This window comes from Kogia breviceps, chromosome 5 (assembly GCF_026419965.1).
Source record: "Kogia breviceps isolate mKogBre1 chromosome 5, mKogBre1 haplotype 1, whole genome shotgun sequence".
In the NCBI taxonomy this organism is placed as follows: domain Eukaryota; kingdom Metazoa; phylum Chordata; class Mammalia; order Artiodactyla; family Physeteridae; genus Kogia; species Kogia breviceps.
This window is the reverse complement of record NC_081314.1, coordinates 79,665,950-79,679,216: the sequence shown is the minus strand read 5'-3', so window position 1 is coordinate 79,679,216 and position 13,267 is coordinate 79,665,950. Positions and strand designations below refer to the sequence as shown.

Below are 13,267 nucleotides of genomic sequence, written 5' to 3'. Positions count from 1 at the left end.
TCCCTCATAAACATACACATAAAAATTCTTTTAAAAAAATTAGTAAACTGAATCCAGCAACTTATAAAAAAGATGACACATCATGACCAAGTGTGGTTTATCCCAGGAATGCAGGGTTGATTTAACATTTGAAAATCAATCAATATATTCACTATATTAAGAAAAGGGAGGAGGGACTTCCTGGTGGCGCAGTGGTTGGGAATCCACCTGCCAGTGCAGGGGACAAGGGTTCAAGCCCTGGTCCAGGAAGACACCACATGCCGCGGAGGAACTAAGCCCGTGCGCCACAACTACTGAGCCTGTGCTCTAGAGGCCGTGCTCTGCAACAAGAGAAGCCACCGCAAGGAGAAACCTGCACACTGCAATGAAGAGTAGCCCCCACTTGGTGCAACTAGAGAAAGCCCGCATGCAGCAACGAACCCAATGCAGCCAAAAATAAATAAATTTATTTTTTAAAAAGGGGGGGAAGCATATAATCATCTAACAGATGCAGAAAAAATATCGATGAAGTTATATATCCATTCACAGTTTAAAAAAATTTCAACAAACTAAAAACTTCTTCCACCTAATAAATAAAGATCACCTAAGAAAATTCTATAGCTAAAATAATTCTTAATGGTGAAAAGCTGAATGCAGTCCCCTAGTGATCAGGAAAAAAGCAAAGATGTCTACTTTTACCACTTCCATTCAACAGTGTACTGGAGGCCTAGTCAATACAATAAGGAAGAAAAAAGAAGTTAGATTGGAAAGGAAGATGTAAAATTTATGGATAATAGGGACTATGAATAAACCTAAGGAATCTTACTAGAACTAATAGGTACATTTAACAAGATCACAGAATACATGGTCAATATAAAAAGAATCAACTGTATTTCTATATACTAGTCATGAACAATTACACATTGAAAACTGTTTGAACACACAGCAATGAAGACCCAACGCAGCCATAAACAAACAAATAAATAAATAAATAAATTTATATTAAAAAAAAAATACAGCTATCAAGAGTAATACTGATGCAGGAGGGAAATCCAAAAGGGAGGAGATATATGTATATGTATGGCTGATTCATTTTGCTGTGCAGTAGAAGCTAACACAACACTGTAAAGCAACTACATTCCAATAAAAATTTAAAAGAGTAATACTAATGCAAAGATAGACACTACATCAAACAAAATGAAAACAGAAGAGAAATAGTTTAACTTCTATAAAAATGTACCCCAAAGAAATGAAAACAGACTTGCACAACAATGTTCATAGCAGCTTTATCCATAAAGGTTGAAAACTAGAGATAATAAATAACCATAAAGAAGGAAATAAATAAACAAAATTTTAGGATAATAAAACAACAGAATGTTAATCTACAATGAAAAGGGATGAACTACTTATACACCCAACCAACATGAAAAACTGCAAAAACACTATGCTGAGCAAAAGAAGCCGGAGAAGATATTTTAAAATACCTACTTCATTAGTGTGACAACTAAATAACCAAGCCATCACTCTCTTTCTAATGCAACTGAAAATTAATTTAAAATACATCACAATAGACTACTGCTTTGAGGTGTTCAGCACCAACACCTGTGAAATGAAACCTGTAATTAATCTCTAACTTGTGAGATTATACTATAACACAGTAGGAATGCACACTTTGTAAAGATGAATGTTACTTTTTAATATGCTTATCCACAGGAAAAGCAATTATTATTTTAATTGTTTCAGTTACTTTTCAATTAGTTAAGTAAAAACTATGTGAAAAATACTGATGTTACAGCTATTTAGTTCTTTTTTTAAATTTTTATTTATGTATTTTCTTCGTTGCTGCACGCAGGCTTTCTCTAGTTGTGGCAACTGGGGGCTACCCTTTGTTGCAGTGCAAGCGCTTTTCATTGTGGTGGCTTATCTTGTTGCGGAGCATGGGCTCTAGGAGTACGAGCTTCAGCAGTTGTGGCATGAGGGCTCTAGAGCGCAGGCTCAGTAGTTGTGGCACACGGGCTTAGTTGCTCTGCGGCATGTGGGACCAGGGCTCAAACCTCTGTCCCCTGCACTGGCAGGCGGATTCTTAATCACTGTGCCACCAGAAAAGTCCCTATTTAGTTCTAAATTAGAAATTTTTCAAATAAAATTGATATTCATAGTGGAAAAAAAAAAAGAAGCTGGACCCAAGAGTTACATATGATTCCATTCACATAAAGTTCTCAAAGGACAACACTAATCTATGATGGGGGGGAAAAAAAACCACAACTGTTGTGGAGTAGACTGACCAGGAAGAAACACAAACTTTCTAGGATGATGAAAATATTCCATACTTGATGCCCTGTGGGTTATACAAGTTTATGCAGTTGTCAAAACTCTAAACTATAAACTTAGGATCTCACAGCATTTCAATTTAAACTTTTTCTCAATTAAAAAAAATTTCTTTCACTCAAAAAATATCTGACTGCCTACCATAGCCCAGTTATTGAGAACAAAAAGTTAAAATACAGGTTCCAGAAAAGAGACCTCATGGTCCTGCAAGCCAAGAAACGAAAAATAAGTTAGTTACTATAATGAAAATTACACAAAAGAAAGTTTTGAGAAGTGAAAAACGGTAGACTGCCAAACAAAGAATATTACAGGTATACAACACGTACAGAAGTAATAGAAAAAATCATACTGGGCCTGGGCAACTAATGTAATTTCAATGTACTTAAAGTATGAAGCAGGGAGAGGGGCTTGAAGCACCGTACACAGGGGCAGGATAAGAAGAGACCTGATCACAGGCCCTTTCAGACCAAGCAAAAGAATACATTTCAGCTGTTTAGCAATAAGAAACCTCTGAAAAAGTTTCAGTAGAGGAGTGGTAAGTATAAATATCGTTTTGGAAAGATCACTATAGGAACCATCTGAAATACAGACTGGATAAGAGTCAGGCTACAATCAGTCCAATAAGAAAGCTATTGCACCACTTCCCTGGTGGTGCAGTGGTTAAGAATCTGCCTGCGAATGCAGGGGACACGGGTTTGAGCCCTGGTCTGGAAAGATCCCACATGCCACGGAACAACTAAGCCCGTACGCCACAACCACTGAGCCTGCACTCTAGAGCCCGGGAGCCACAACTACTGAGCCCGAGGGCCTAGAGCCTGTGTTCCGCAACAAGAGAAGCTACCGCAATGAGAAGCTCACACACCACAATGAAGAGTAGCCCCTGCTCACCGCAACTAAAGAAAGCCCATGCGCGGCAATGAAGACCCAATGCAGTCAAAAATAAATAATAAATAAATCAATTTATTTTTTTAAAAAAGCTATTGCAATCAATAGACTACTTTATCCAACAACAGCAAAACACTAATTCTTCTCAATCTCACATGGAGCATTCACCAAAACAGATGACATTCAGGGCCATAAAACACAACTTCCCAAATGTAAAAGAACAGAAAATCATATAATAAACACTCTCAGATCACAACAGAACTAAACTAGAAATCAGTAACAGAAAGATAGTTGGAAAATCCCCAAATGCTTGGATATTAAACAACATACTTCCAAATAACACATGAATCAAAGAAGTCTCAGAAGAAATTAAAAGATAAAATGAACTAAATGAAAATAAAAATACAGTTTATCAAAATGTGAGGGACACTGAAAGCAGTGCTTAGAGAGAAATCTGTATCATTGAATGTTATATTAGAATGCCATTTCTATATATCAGAAAAGATCTAAATCAATCACCTAAACTTCCACCACTGAAAACTGGAGGGGCAGACGGCAAATTAAATCCAAAATAACAGAAGAAATCATAAAAATCAGAGCACAAATCAATGAAACTGAGAATTGGAAATCAACAGAAAAAAAATCAAAAGCTAGTTCTCTATAAAATTAGTAAGTCTTTACTGGGGGGAGGTAAAAATGGGGAATTGGCGTTCAGTGGGTATAGAGATGCAGCTTTGCAAGATGAAACAGTTGTACAGTAGATCTAGAGGTCTACTGTACAACAATGTGAGTATAGTTAACTATATGCTGATACTGTATATAATACCATATGCTTAAAAACTGTTAAGATACTTTAAAAAAAAAAAAAAGGCAGCAAGCCTCTAGCCAGGCTAAGAAAAAAAGAAGATATAAATTACTGGTATCAGAAATGAAAGTGGGGACATCGCTACAGACCCCATAGACATTAAAATGGTAAGAAAGGAATACCATGAACAACTCTATGCCCACAAATTTGATAACCTAGACGAATTGAACCAATTCCTCAGAAGACACAATCTGTCAAAACTCACACAAGAAGAAACAGACAATCTGAATACGTCTATAGCTATTAAAGAAATTGAATCAGTAATTAATAACCTTCCAAAAAAGTAAGTACCAGGCCCTACGGATTCACTGGTGAATTCCACCAAACATTCAAGGAAGAAATTATACCAATTCTCCACAATCTCTCCCAAAAGACCAAAGCAGAGGGAAATACTCCTAACTCATTCTACGAGGCCAGAATTACTCTAATATCCAAACCAGACAAAGACATTGCACAAAAAGAAAACTAGACCAATCTATCTCATGAACATAGATTCAAAAATCCTCAACAGCTATTAGTAATCTGAATCAAACAATGTGTAAAAAGAATTATAAGCCACAACAAAGTGGAATTTCTTCCAGGTATGCAAGCCTGATTCAACATCTAAAAATTAATTAATGTAATCCATCACCATCAACAGACTGAAAAAGGAAAAGGCTATTGCAATGGACTAGGTAAAAGTTGGTGAGCACATGTATTAGAACATAACTGTAAGTAGTTATCCATTCATTGACACCATGTGCCAACACCTGGGACATAATAGAAAACAAGACAAAATTCATGCTGTCATACATAGATAGAGCCTACAATCTATCAGGGAGATAGACACTGAACAAGGCCCTATTGCAGGAACTACACCTAGACCAGACAGAAGTGGCAAGCTGATAATGATGAAGTTTTAACTAGGTTAAAAAACAGGGAGGGGCTATGACTGAGGGGAATATTACAAGTAGAATATACAAAGGTCCTAAAGCAAAAGAAAAAGCACAGTATATCAGAAGTACTGAAAGGATCCAGGTTTAATATCACATAAACAATAGAAGAGGATTACAAGACGCAAGAGGGAAGAGATATGGAAACATATGTAAATATATAACTGATTCACTTTGTTGTAAAGCAGAAACTAACACACCACTGTAAAGCAATTATACCCCAATAAAGATGTTAAAGAAAAAAAAGAAGAAGAGGATTACATTACAGTTGTAGTTTTGCTGGTCATCAGGTAAAAATAAAGATACAAGAAGGCAAAAAAAACCACTCAGCCTCCTTACCTTCGTGAGCCTCCCACACTCCCCGCCTGCATCAGCACCATGCTCAGGAAGGCCCTGCTCCTCTCTGCCTGGTTTGCCCTGGCTGTGACTTACCCCACACTACTCCCAGAATTCATCACTGACCTACAGTCAGTCAACCACTGTCCTACTACAATTGACCAGTGACCAAGATACAGAAACAACCATTGACTTGTATTTGGAGAACACACAGACTTTCGCATTACCTACTAATGTGGAATTAAACACCCTCAGCTCTGAGGAAGAAGTCACTAAGGCCAGAGTTGATTATGAGTCACTTCACACAGAAAACTTATGGAGTAAAGATTATGAAGATGTCACTGCCGGTTATTCCAAAGAGCCCGTGACTGAAGCACCAGATGAGCCCAGCACCTTCATGGGAAGCCATGAGTCCAGCTCACTGTTTGTGTTTTTTTGTTAGAAAACGAAGCAGTTCTCCATTAGCTGTGACCATCACTCTGCTAACCACAACTTTCTAAAAAGATTCTGAGCCTCTGAACAAGCCTACCATTCCATTATAGGAGCTTGAATAATTGCAAAGACTGTGAGACACAGGATGTACCCACTTGAGGAAAGAGTGGCAGAAATTGTACACAGACAGAAAAGGGGCATCTCGTAATCTCTTCACCATGTCCCATTTAATGTGGGCCCAATAAATGTTCATTTGAATTGAAAAAAAAAAAAAAAAGTTATGGGTGCCTACAAAAGAGTACCTTAGGTGATGACCTATGACATCCAGGGTAAACAGACTAAAGAGCTGATATCCTTTTTAAAGATAATGAAAAAAATAAAGATGGCAGGGACTGCCAAGAGTTACAGAATTTGAAAGAAAAACTCTCAAGTGTACAATCTTTTTCTAGCTGTGCTCCAGATTCAATCTTTCTACTCTTTAAGGAAAAATCCAGAAGTTGAAACAAAGTATCTTTTAAAATTAAACACTTAAAATTTAATACACACACACACAAATTCAATACACAGTAACCCTGATAAATAAATAAATGTTATCCAGAAAAGATAAGTTTCTGAAATTATGTAATATCAAAACTTAATTTTGCCTTTTCAACTATGATTTTTACCAATATTTAGTATATCTATTTAATAATGCCCATTTGAACTATTTATATTCAGCCTTTAAACACTTCCTGAAATTTCTTCAATGACTTGTATCACTTAATACAAAATTAATTATGTTTCTAACTGTAAGTTTAATATCTTATAAAGGAATTACTTACAGGGACATTAAGTGCATACTGTAGTCCTTGAGGAAGTCTTTCATGTGTCTCCATCTGCTCTTCATCATTTTTCACTGTCTCCTCATGGACCATGAGTTCATCATGTGATATCATATCCTGTTGTCTCATTTCACTTTCTTGTAACACTTCATCTGCAGCAAGGATCTCCTGGTGAGGCATACTCCGATCTTGAAGAACTGACTCCTGCAGCTCTCCAGACACAGTAGACTGGCCAGACACTCCACCCATTACAACCATTGCCCTGGAAGACTGCATTTCGTCTATGCCGCCACATTTAAGAAATAATCCTTCCAGTTTGTCGTCAATGTTCATGCTTAAGTATAACTGCCTAGAAAGACCAAGTTTGGCAACAAAGCATAATAAATTAGTTTTATATGTCTACTTGAATTTTTTTAAATTTTAAATTATGAAAGGTACACACTTTAATAAAAATGTTTTATTCATATAATTCAATATTGCCTCCAATTTAAAAATTACCATGATAAATTTCCAAAGGCTGGTAGAGTAAAACACAAATTTTTATTTTTGACATTAAGACACAAAATCCTAATCTATTTCATGAAAAATGAGCATGACATAAAGCAAATCAGGGGAAAGTACTTGTCACACCAGATGGATTCACATCCTTTAATATACTAAAATGTCTTAAAAATAAAAAGAAGTAACATTAAGAAATAAACTGAGAGAACAGTATCAGGCAAATCATAAAGAAAAATTAGAAATAGTCACTAAATATATAAAATAATATTCACTTACAGTAATTAAAGAAATGAACATTAAAACCATATTTTATCCACCAAACTGATAATAACTTAAAAAATACACCTGACGTTGAGGTGGCAGGGGGAAAAAAAAAAGACACTCATCTACTGACAGTGGGAATATATTAGTTCAACTATTTTCAAAGGTAATTTGGTACCATGTATCAAAAGCCATAAAAATGCACATATTCTTTGAACTGGTGATTTTACTTTTAGGAACCTATCCTGATGAAATCAGAAATACATATAAAGATATGCATGGAAAATCACTATAGCAGTACTTCAATAGTGAAAAACTGGAATTTCACTGCATATTCAACAAAATGAAACTGGTTAAATTATATTCATACATATGTTTTAAAACTAGACTACAATAAATTTACTAAAAACTGTCCACTTAGGATGGGTGAATTTTATTGTATATAAATTATATCTCAATGTTTTTCTTAAAAACAGAATCAGAAAAATGCCTATCCTTGGGTGAAGAGGCCACTGATAGGAGGTAGGAAAAGGAGGGGGTGTCTGGAAACTGACAATGTTTTTCCTGAGTTGAATGCTGATTGCACAGGTGTACTCACTTTGTAAAATTTTAAGATGTATATATCCGTGATACGCATACATTTCTGCCAGAATAAATAAATTCAAATTTACTGAATTTTTGCTTCAGTAAAAAGTAAAAGTCTGTTGGAATTCAAAAAATATCCATACAGTCAAAAAATATTCTTGAAAAATATTTGAAAATTTGGGGAAAAAGCCTGATATTAAGGGAAATGTGTGTATAAATGTTTGTACAGATTTACTGAAAATGCTAACAATATTAATATTACCACTGGGTGGTGAAATTACCAGGTTTTTTTCATATTTACATTTATCTCTAATTTGAAAACTTTCTATAATAAAATTTTATTTTTCAAATGCTTTTATATTTGTTAAAATGGAAAAAGTAGTATTTTCATTACTAATATATTCTTAAATAGTGGCACATGATTAAATAAATTTAAGAGATCATGATAAGAACTAGACACTATTAAATATCTTATTACATTATCTTATTTTTTCCATTATTATAGGAAAAAACAGGCAATATTAAATCTTCTAACTTTTGTTGCTGTAAATTCACACTCCATTGTGTTACTAGAGGAACTAGCATAATAATCATGAAATCCAAAGAAACTTCATCTCAGAGAATGTCAGAACATTGGTACTGTTTGTTTTTTATCAGATTGTGCAAAATAAACACACACACTTGCCCAACATGATGGGCGCACAATTAGTAAATGCATTAACTATGTTTCAGTTTAGTCACCTCTTTCCCAAATCAATCAGGTAGTAATGGCTACTACTTTGATCATAGCTTTGAGAGGTAAAATAAATGATCAGTTAAATTCAAATACACTACTGAAATTTAAATACTCTTTCATTTACTAAGGTTATCATCTAGGGAGAAAACTTTACTTAAACAGCAAAGTAAATAAAAATATAATTCATCCTTGTTAACCTTGTCTTCCCTGGTACCAGGTAGTATGGAAGTCCAGAATACATATGGGACAAAGGAACAAGAATCTAATTTCTCTTTCCAAAATCTTTAAGTAGTCTAAAGGACAAACATTTAAAACATATCACCAAGTAACTGTCCTCTTCAAATATTCTATTTATCACATTTCTAGAGAATAAACTATCCCACAACGAAGTGAAATTTAAGTCTCTTAGGGTTAAAATTTGCTTATTTCTTTGGAAATCCTTACCAAATCAATTATATTCTTCTAATCTGTTTATTGTCTTCCTAAAGGATTTGGAAAGCCCCCAACTTAAAACGGACGTATATATACACAAAGTCACCCTTTATTGCTGTGACATCTGCTATTGCCACATACATCATTATTTAAAAAAAAACAACCCACACCCTTGGGAGCTTTTAAAGAATACGGGAGAAGTAAAAGAAGTAGTTATTAAAAGAAGACATTAATAAAAGATATTAGACAAACTGATCTAGGACAGAACTTTTTTTAAAAAATTAGCTAAAGTTGAAAGTGACTTACTAACCCAATGCAAGGTCTGTATGTCCCTAAAGTAGTGGTCCTCATCTCCAATGTTTTTGTCATGCACCTCATCAATTTTTAAAAATTTATCATATCCTAATACATGTATATACTATACCTATAATACTGTGTTAATATGTAATATGCTTATTAAAATAAACATAAAAACATAATTTTTTTAAACTAACCTTATCCGTAACATCAGGCTGAAACAGTAAGTATTGAGAAGTCAAAGTACTTTGGAGAGAGAGAATATCTGGGGGAAAAAAGGCAGGTTTGCAAAAAAGTGCCAGAATGAGGGATGTGGAACAGAAAGATACCACACCTCAATATACAGGTAGTAAATAAAACGGGAAGTGGAAATACTGTTAATGAAGGCAAACTTGACCTCCTCGAAAATTTTCTCGAAAACAGGCCATATATATGGAAAAAGGAATCGCTCTTCCTTTGTTACATATGGTTTCTTATTCCTATGACCCCAAATTAAGCCATATATTTCAAATTACTGGCTAGCCTAAAAATTGTTCTTGAGACAGTTTTCCTTAAATACCAGAAAATACTAAGATTTCAACACAGATTTCAATATCAATGAACACTGCTTTGACAAGGTTTTAAAGTTAGTTTTGGAAAATCTGCCAGAATGAAAACTGTACGTACCACTGAGCCAGCAACCTCGCTGCCAGAAGTATATACAATCCTATGTATGTGCTTAGTCATAAAAATTAAACAAAGATGTATGTACAAGGATGTCTGGTGCAACCTTTTAATGGAAAAAATTGGAAACAACCTTAGCATCCAATAATAGAAGACTTGTTAAATTAATTATGATTCAACCATACACTGGAATACACACAGCCATTAAAGTGAATGAGGTAGTTATATGTGCTGGGTAAAAAGTTTTCCAAGATACATTAAGTGGAAAAAAAAAATCAAGAAGAAGATACATAGACAAATAAGTGAGCCCCACTTGTATCACACACCTCAACCGTGGCTGGGCAGAGTAAGCTGGACAGGAAATGTAAACAAGGCTCTCAAACAAAAAAAGTTAATTTCACTAAGCCCATGGTAAATGGGAAAAGGACAACGCTACCCTAAGAAAAATGATAAAGAAAAGTATATTTTTTATTGTCCTTGAAACGCTCTTATATGTACTTACTATCTTAAACTTTCCCCCTTTTAACTCCTACATGATCTATGTTAAAGCTCTTATGTGCTTCTCTGCACATTCAAAAACCCAAATACAGCAAAAGGTCCCATGCTCAAAAGTTAGCACAGGTTACTTCCCTTCTCTAATTTCAGTATTTTCAGGGAGGATCAGCTGAGTGTAAAGAAAGGAAACTGATATTATCAATCTGCACTAACATGTGAATATTTAAATGTCTCTTCCTGCTAAACCTTCAAAAAGTCAACTGTTGGGCTTCCCTGGTGGCGCAGTGGTTGAGAATCTGCCTGCTAATGCAGGGGACACGGGGTCGAGCCCTGGTCTGGGAGGATCCCACATGCCGCGGAGCAACTAAGCCTGTGCGCCACAACTACTGGGCCTGCGCGTCTGGAGCTTGTGCTCCGCAACAAGAGAGGCCGCAATAGTGAGAGGCCTGCGCGCCGCAATGAAGAGTGGTCCCCATTTGCCACAACTAGAGAAAGCCCTCACACAGAAACAGACTCAACACAGCAAAAATAAATAAATAAAATTAATAATTTTTTTAAAAGCCAACTTTTTTTACCCAAATATCTATACAATTAATGGAAACTGAGGAGTCAGGAATATTACACAGGAGGGAGGAAGGAAGGAAGGAAGAAAGAAAGAAAGAAAGGAAGGAAGGAAGGAAGGAAGGAAGGAAGGAAGGAAGGAAGGAAGGAAGGAAGGAAGAAAACAAGCAAGCTTAAGTCATGTCACTTACATGAAAGGCTGCTCTGGAAGAAAAAAAGAAATAAACAACTAATCTGCATTCCCAGGAGCGTCTGTCAAATGGGGAAAAAGAAGGACTAGGTGGAGTAATAAGCAATAAGTCACCCTGAGCTCCTTGTAATGACCCATTATTCTGCAACTGAAGGAAGCTTGTGCAGCTGACAAAGAATATAAAATCACAGAGCTGTTATGTCCAAGACAGGACGGACAATGATGTTCTACAACTAACGCAGCTTAAAGGTAAGATGGCACTCCTTCTGGAGTTACCCAGAACAGAGATTGCTAAAGACTAGAACTTAGTAAGAGAGGGAGGGAAGGAAGGGGCCCACTTCAGGCCAATTTCTCTGAAATCCCCTTTAGCAGATTACTTCAAACGCTGCATTCTTTTCCCCCTTCCAAGTTTTGTTCTTTCCTCATCTCCATCCCTCTGCCAGAGAAGCTAGAAGGCATAGTAAAAGGAATATTGAGGGGACCACAATTCAGCTTTCTGCTCCATTCATTTCTCCCTCCTCCCACACACACCCCCACCACCCTTTCCTACTGAAAAATGTTTGGTTCAGCTGTGTAAAAGTAATCCAAATTGCAGCCGATTAAGAAATCCCTAGTCATTTAAGCTAATGGCAATGCGGTACTTAAAGAGAATATAAATTATCAGCCATCACTTTCTCCTGTCTTCCAGAAAAGACAGTTGACTCTTCTTGTTGGACCTTCTAATTTAATGCTTCTAATCAACTGTGTGCAAGCAATTAGAAACTATGCTTTATAGATTTGTATAAGTTGAAATAGAGTAAATAAGCTTTGAGTCAGGGCTTTTAATAAGGAGTTAAACACATGGGCATTTGAGACAAGTATTTTCTCAGCTGAGGGGACTGTCCGGGCTTGTTTTCAGAGGACAAAGTTAACAGAAGCATAATATATGAACAAGTTGGGCATTACTACTCATTTTTAATCAACTATACAATGCTTACTGCGTTTTTTATGGGAATTCTATAAATTAAAATGGGAATTCAACTTAAAAATTCTACAAATTATGGGAATTCAACTTAAAATGCTTACTGAGTTTTTTATGGGAATTCTATGCAATTAATGAGGAAAATGTCTTTCCAAATTTATTAATAGGTTTGAGTCTATATTATAAAATTCAGAGATTATAATTATAATATAATTATAATTATAATCTCCAGATTATAACTTGGAGAAGAAAGACAACTAACATGTGTTGAGGATCTACCAGATGTAAGACACTATGCTGGGCACACTGATATGTTACTTCACTTAATATTTACAGTTAACACTCAAGACAGTCAGTAATAGTATATCCCCATTTAACAGATGAAGAAACTGAAGTTTACCCAAAGTCACAAATCTAGCATGTAAACTGGGATTTGAAAACAGACTTACCTGGTTTAATGCACTTTTTACCATACCGTACTACCTCCATCTTGAAAAGGCCCCGGACACTAAGAACTCATTGAATTCATTCTGTTCTCACCCACCCACTCTGAAGCCACCCTGTTACCACTGCTTGGCTTGGTGAAGCAATCCTTAGTTGGCTACTCCCATCTCATGGCTACCATGGGAGAATTCTGCGTGACACAGAATCCCTTTTCTCCTCCAGCATGCATAGACACCTTCCACAATTCCTATTTTCCACTTCTACCTACTATTCACAGCTCAGTAAATTTCTCCTCGTTCTTTTTTCATGGATTCACATATACCCCCTTAAATTCTTTCTTCAAACCTTTACCAAGTTACTTTAGGAAAATCTCTCTTTCTTTTTCCTTTACTTTCACATTTTCACTTGGAAATCAAAAAAATAATCCTAAATACGGCTGATAAATGTAGGAGCTATGCTAAAAATATTACCTGTATCAAAGAAAAGAGGACTGAAAGTTTTAAAGTGAAAACAGATCTGAAGGCTTGTGCCATAATCCTCTAATATTCTTGAAAGCACCTACT

The 13,267-nt window shown here is 35.6% G+C and overlaps 1 protein-coding gene across 10 annotated transcripts in view; it reads right to left on the bottom strand.

Moving 5' to 3' along the window:
• The window catches only part of ZNF148 (zinc finger protein 148), a 127,985-nt gene that overhangs the window by 70,439 nt on the left and 44,279 nt on the right, over window positions 1–13,267 (bottom strand). For 9 of the 10 annotated variants that reach the window (XM_059064375.2, XM_059064374.2, XM_067034396.1 and 6 more), the window contains one exon: window positions 6,579–6,927. In XM_059064375.2, coding sequence (XP_058920358.1) covers window positions 6,579–6,911 — 333 coding nt within the window. In that variant the 5' untranslated portion in view covers window positions 6,912–6,927. Of the gene's footprint in view, window positions 1–6,578; window positions 6,928–10,056; window positions 10,160–13,267 lie in introns of those variants that run through there. The other variant, XM_067034398.1, reaches the window with a different exon arrangement.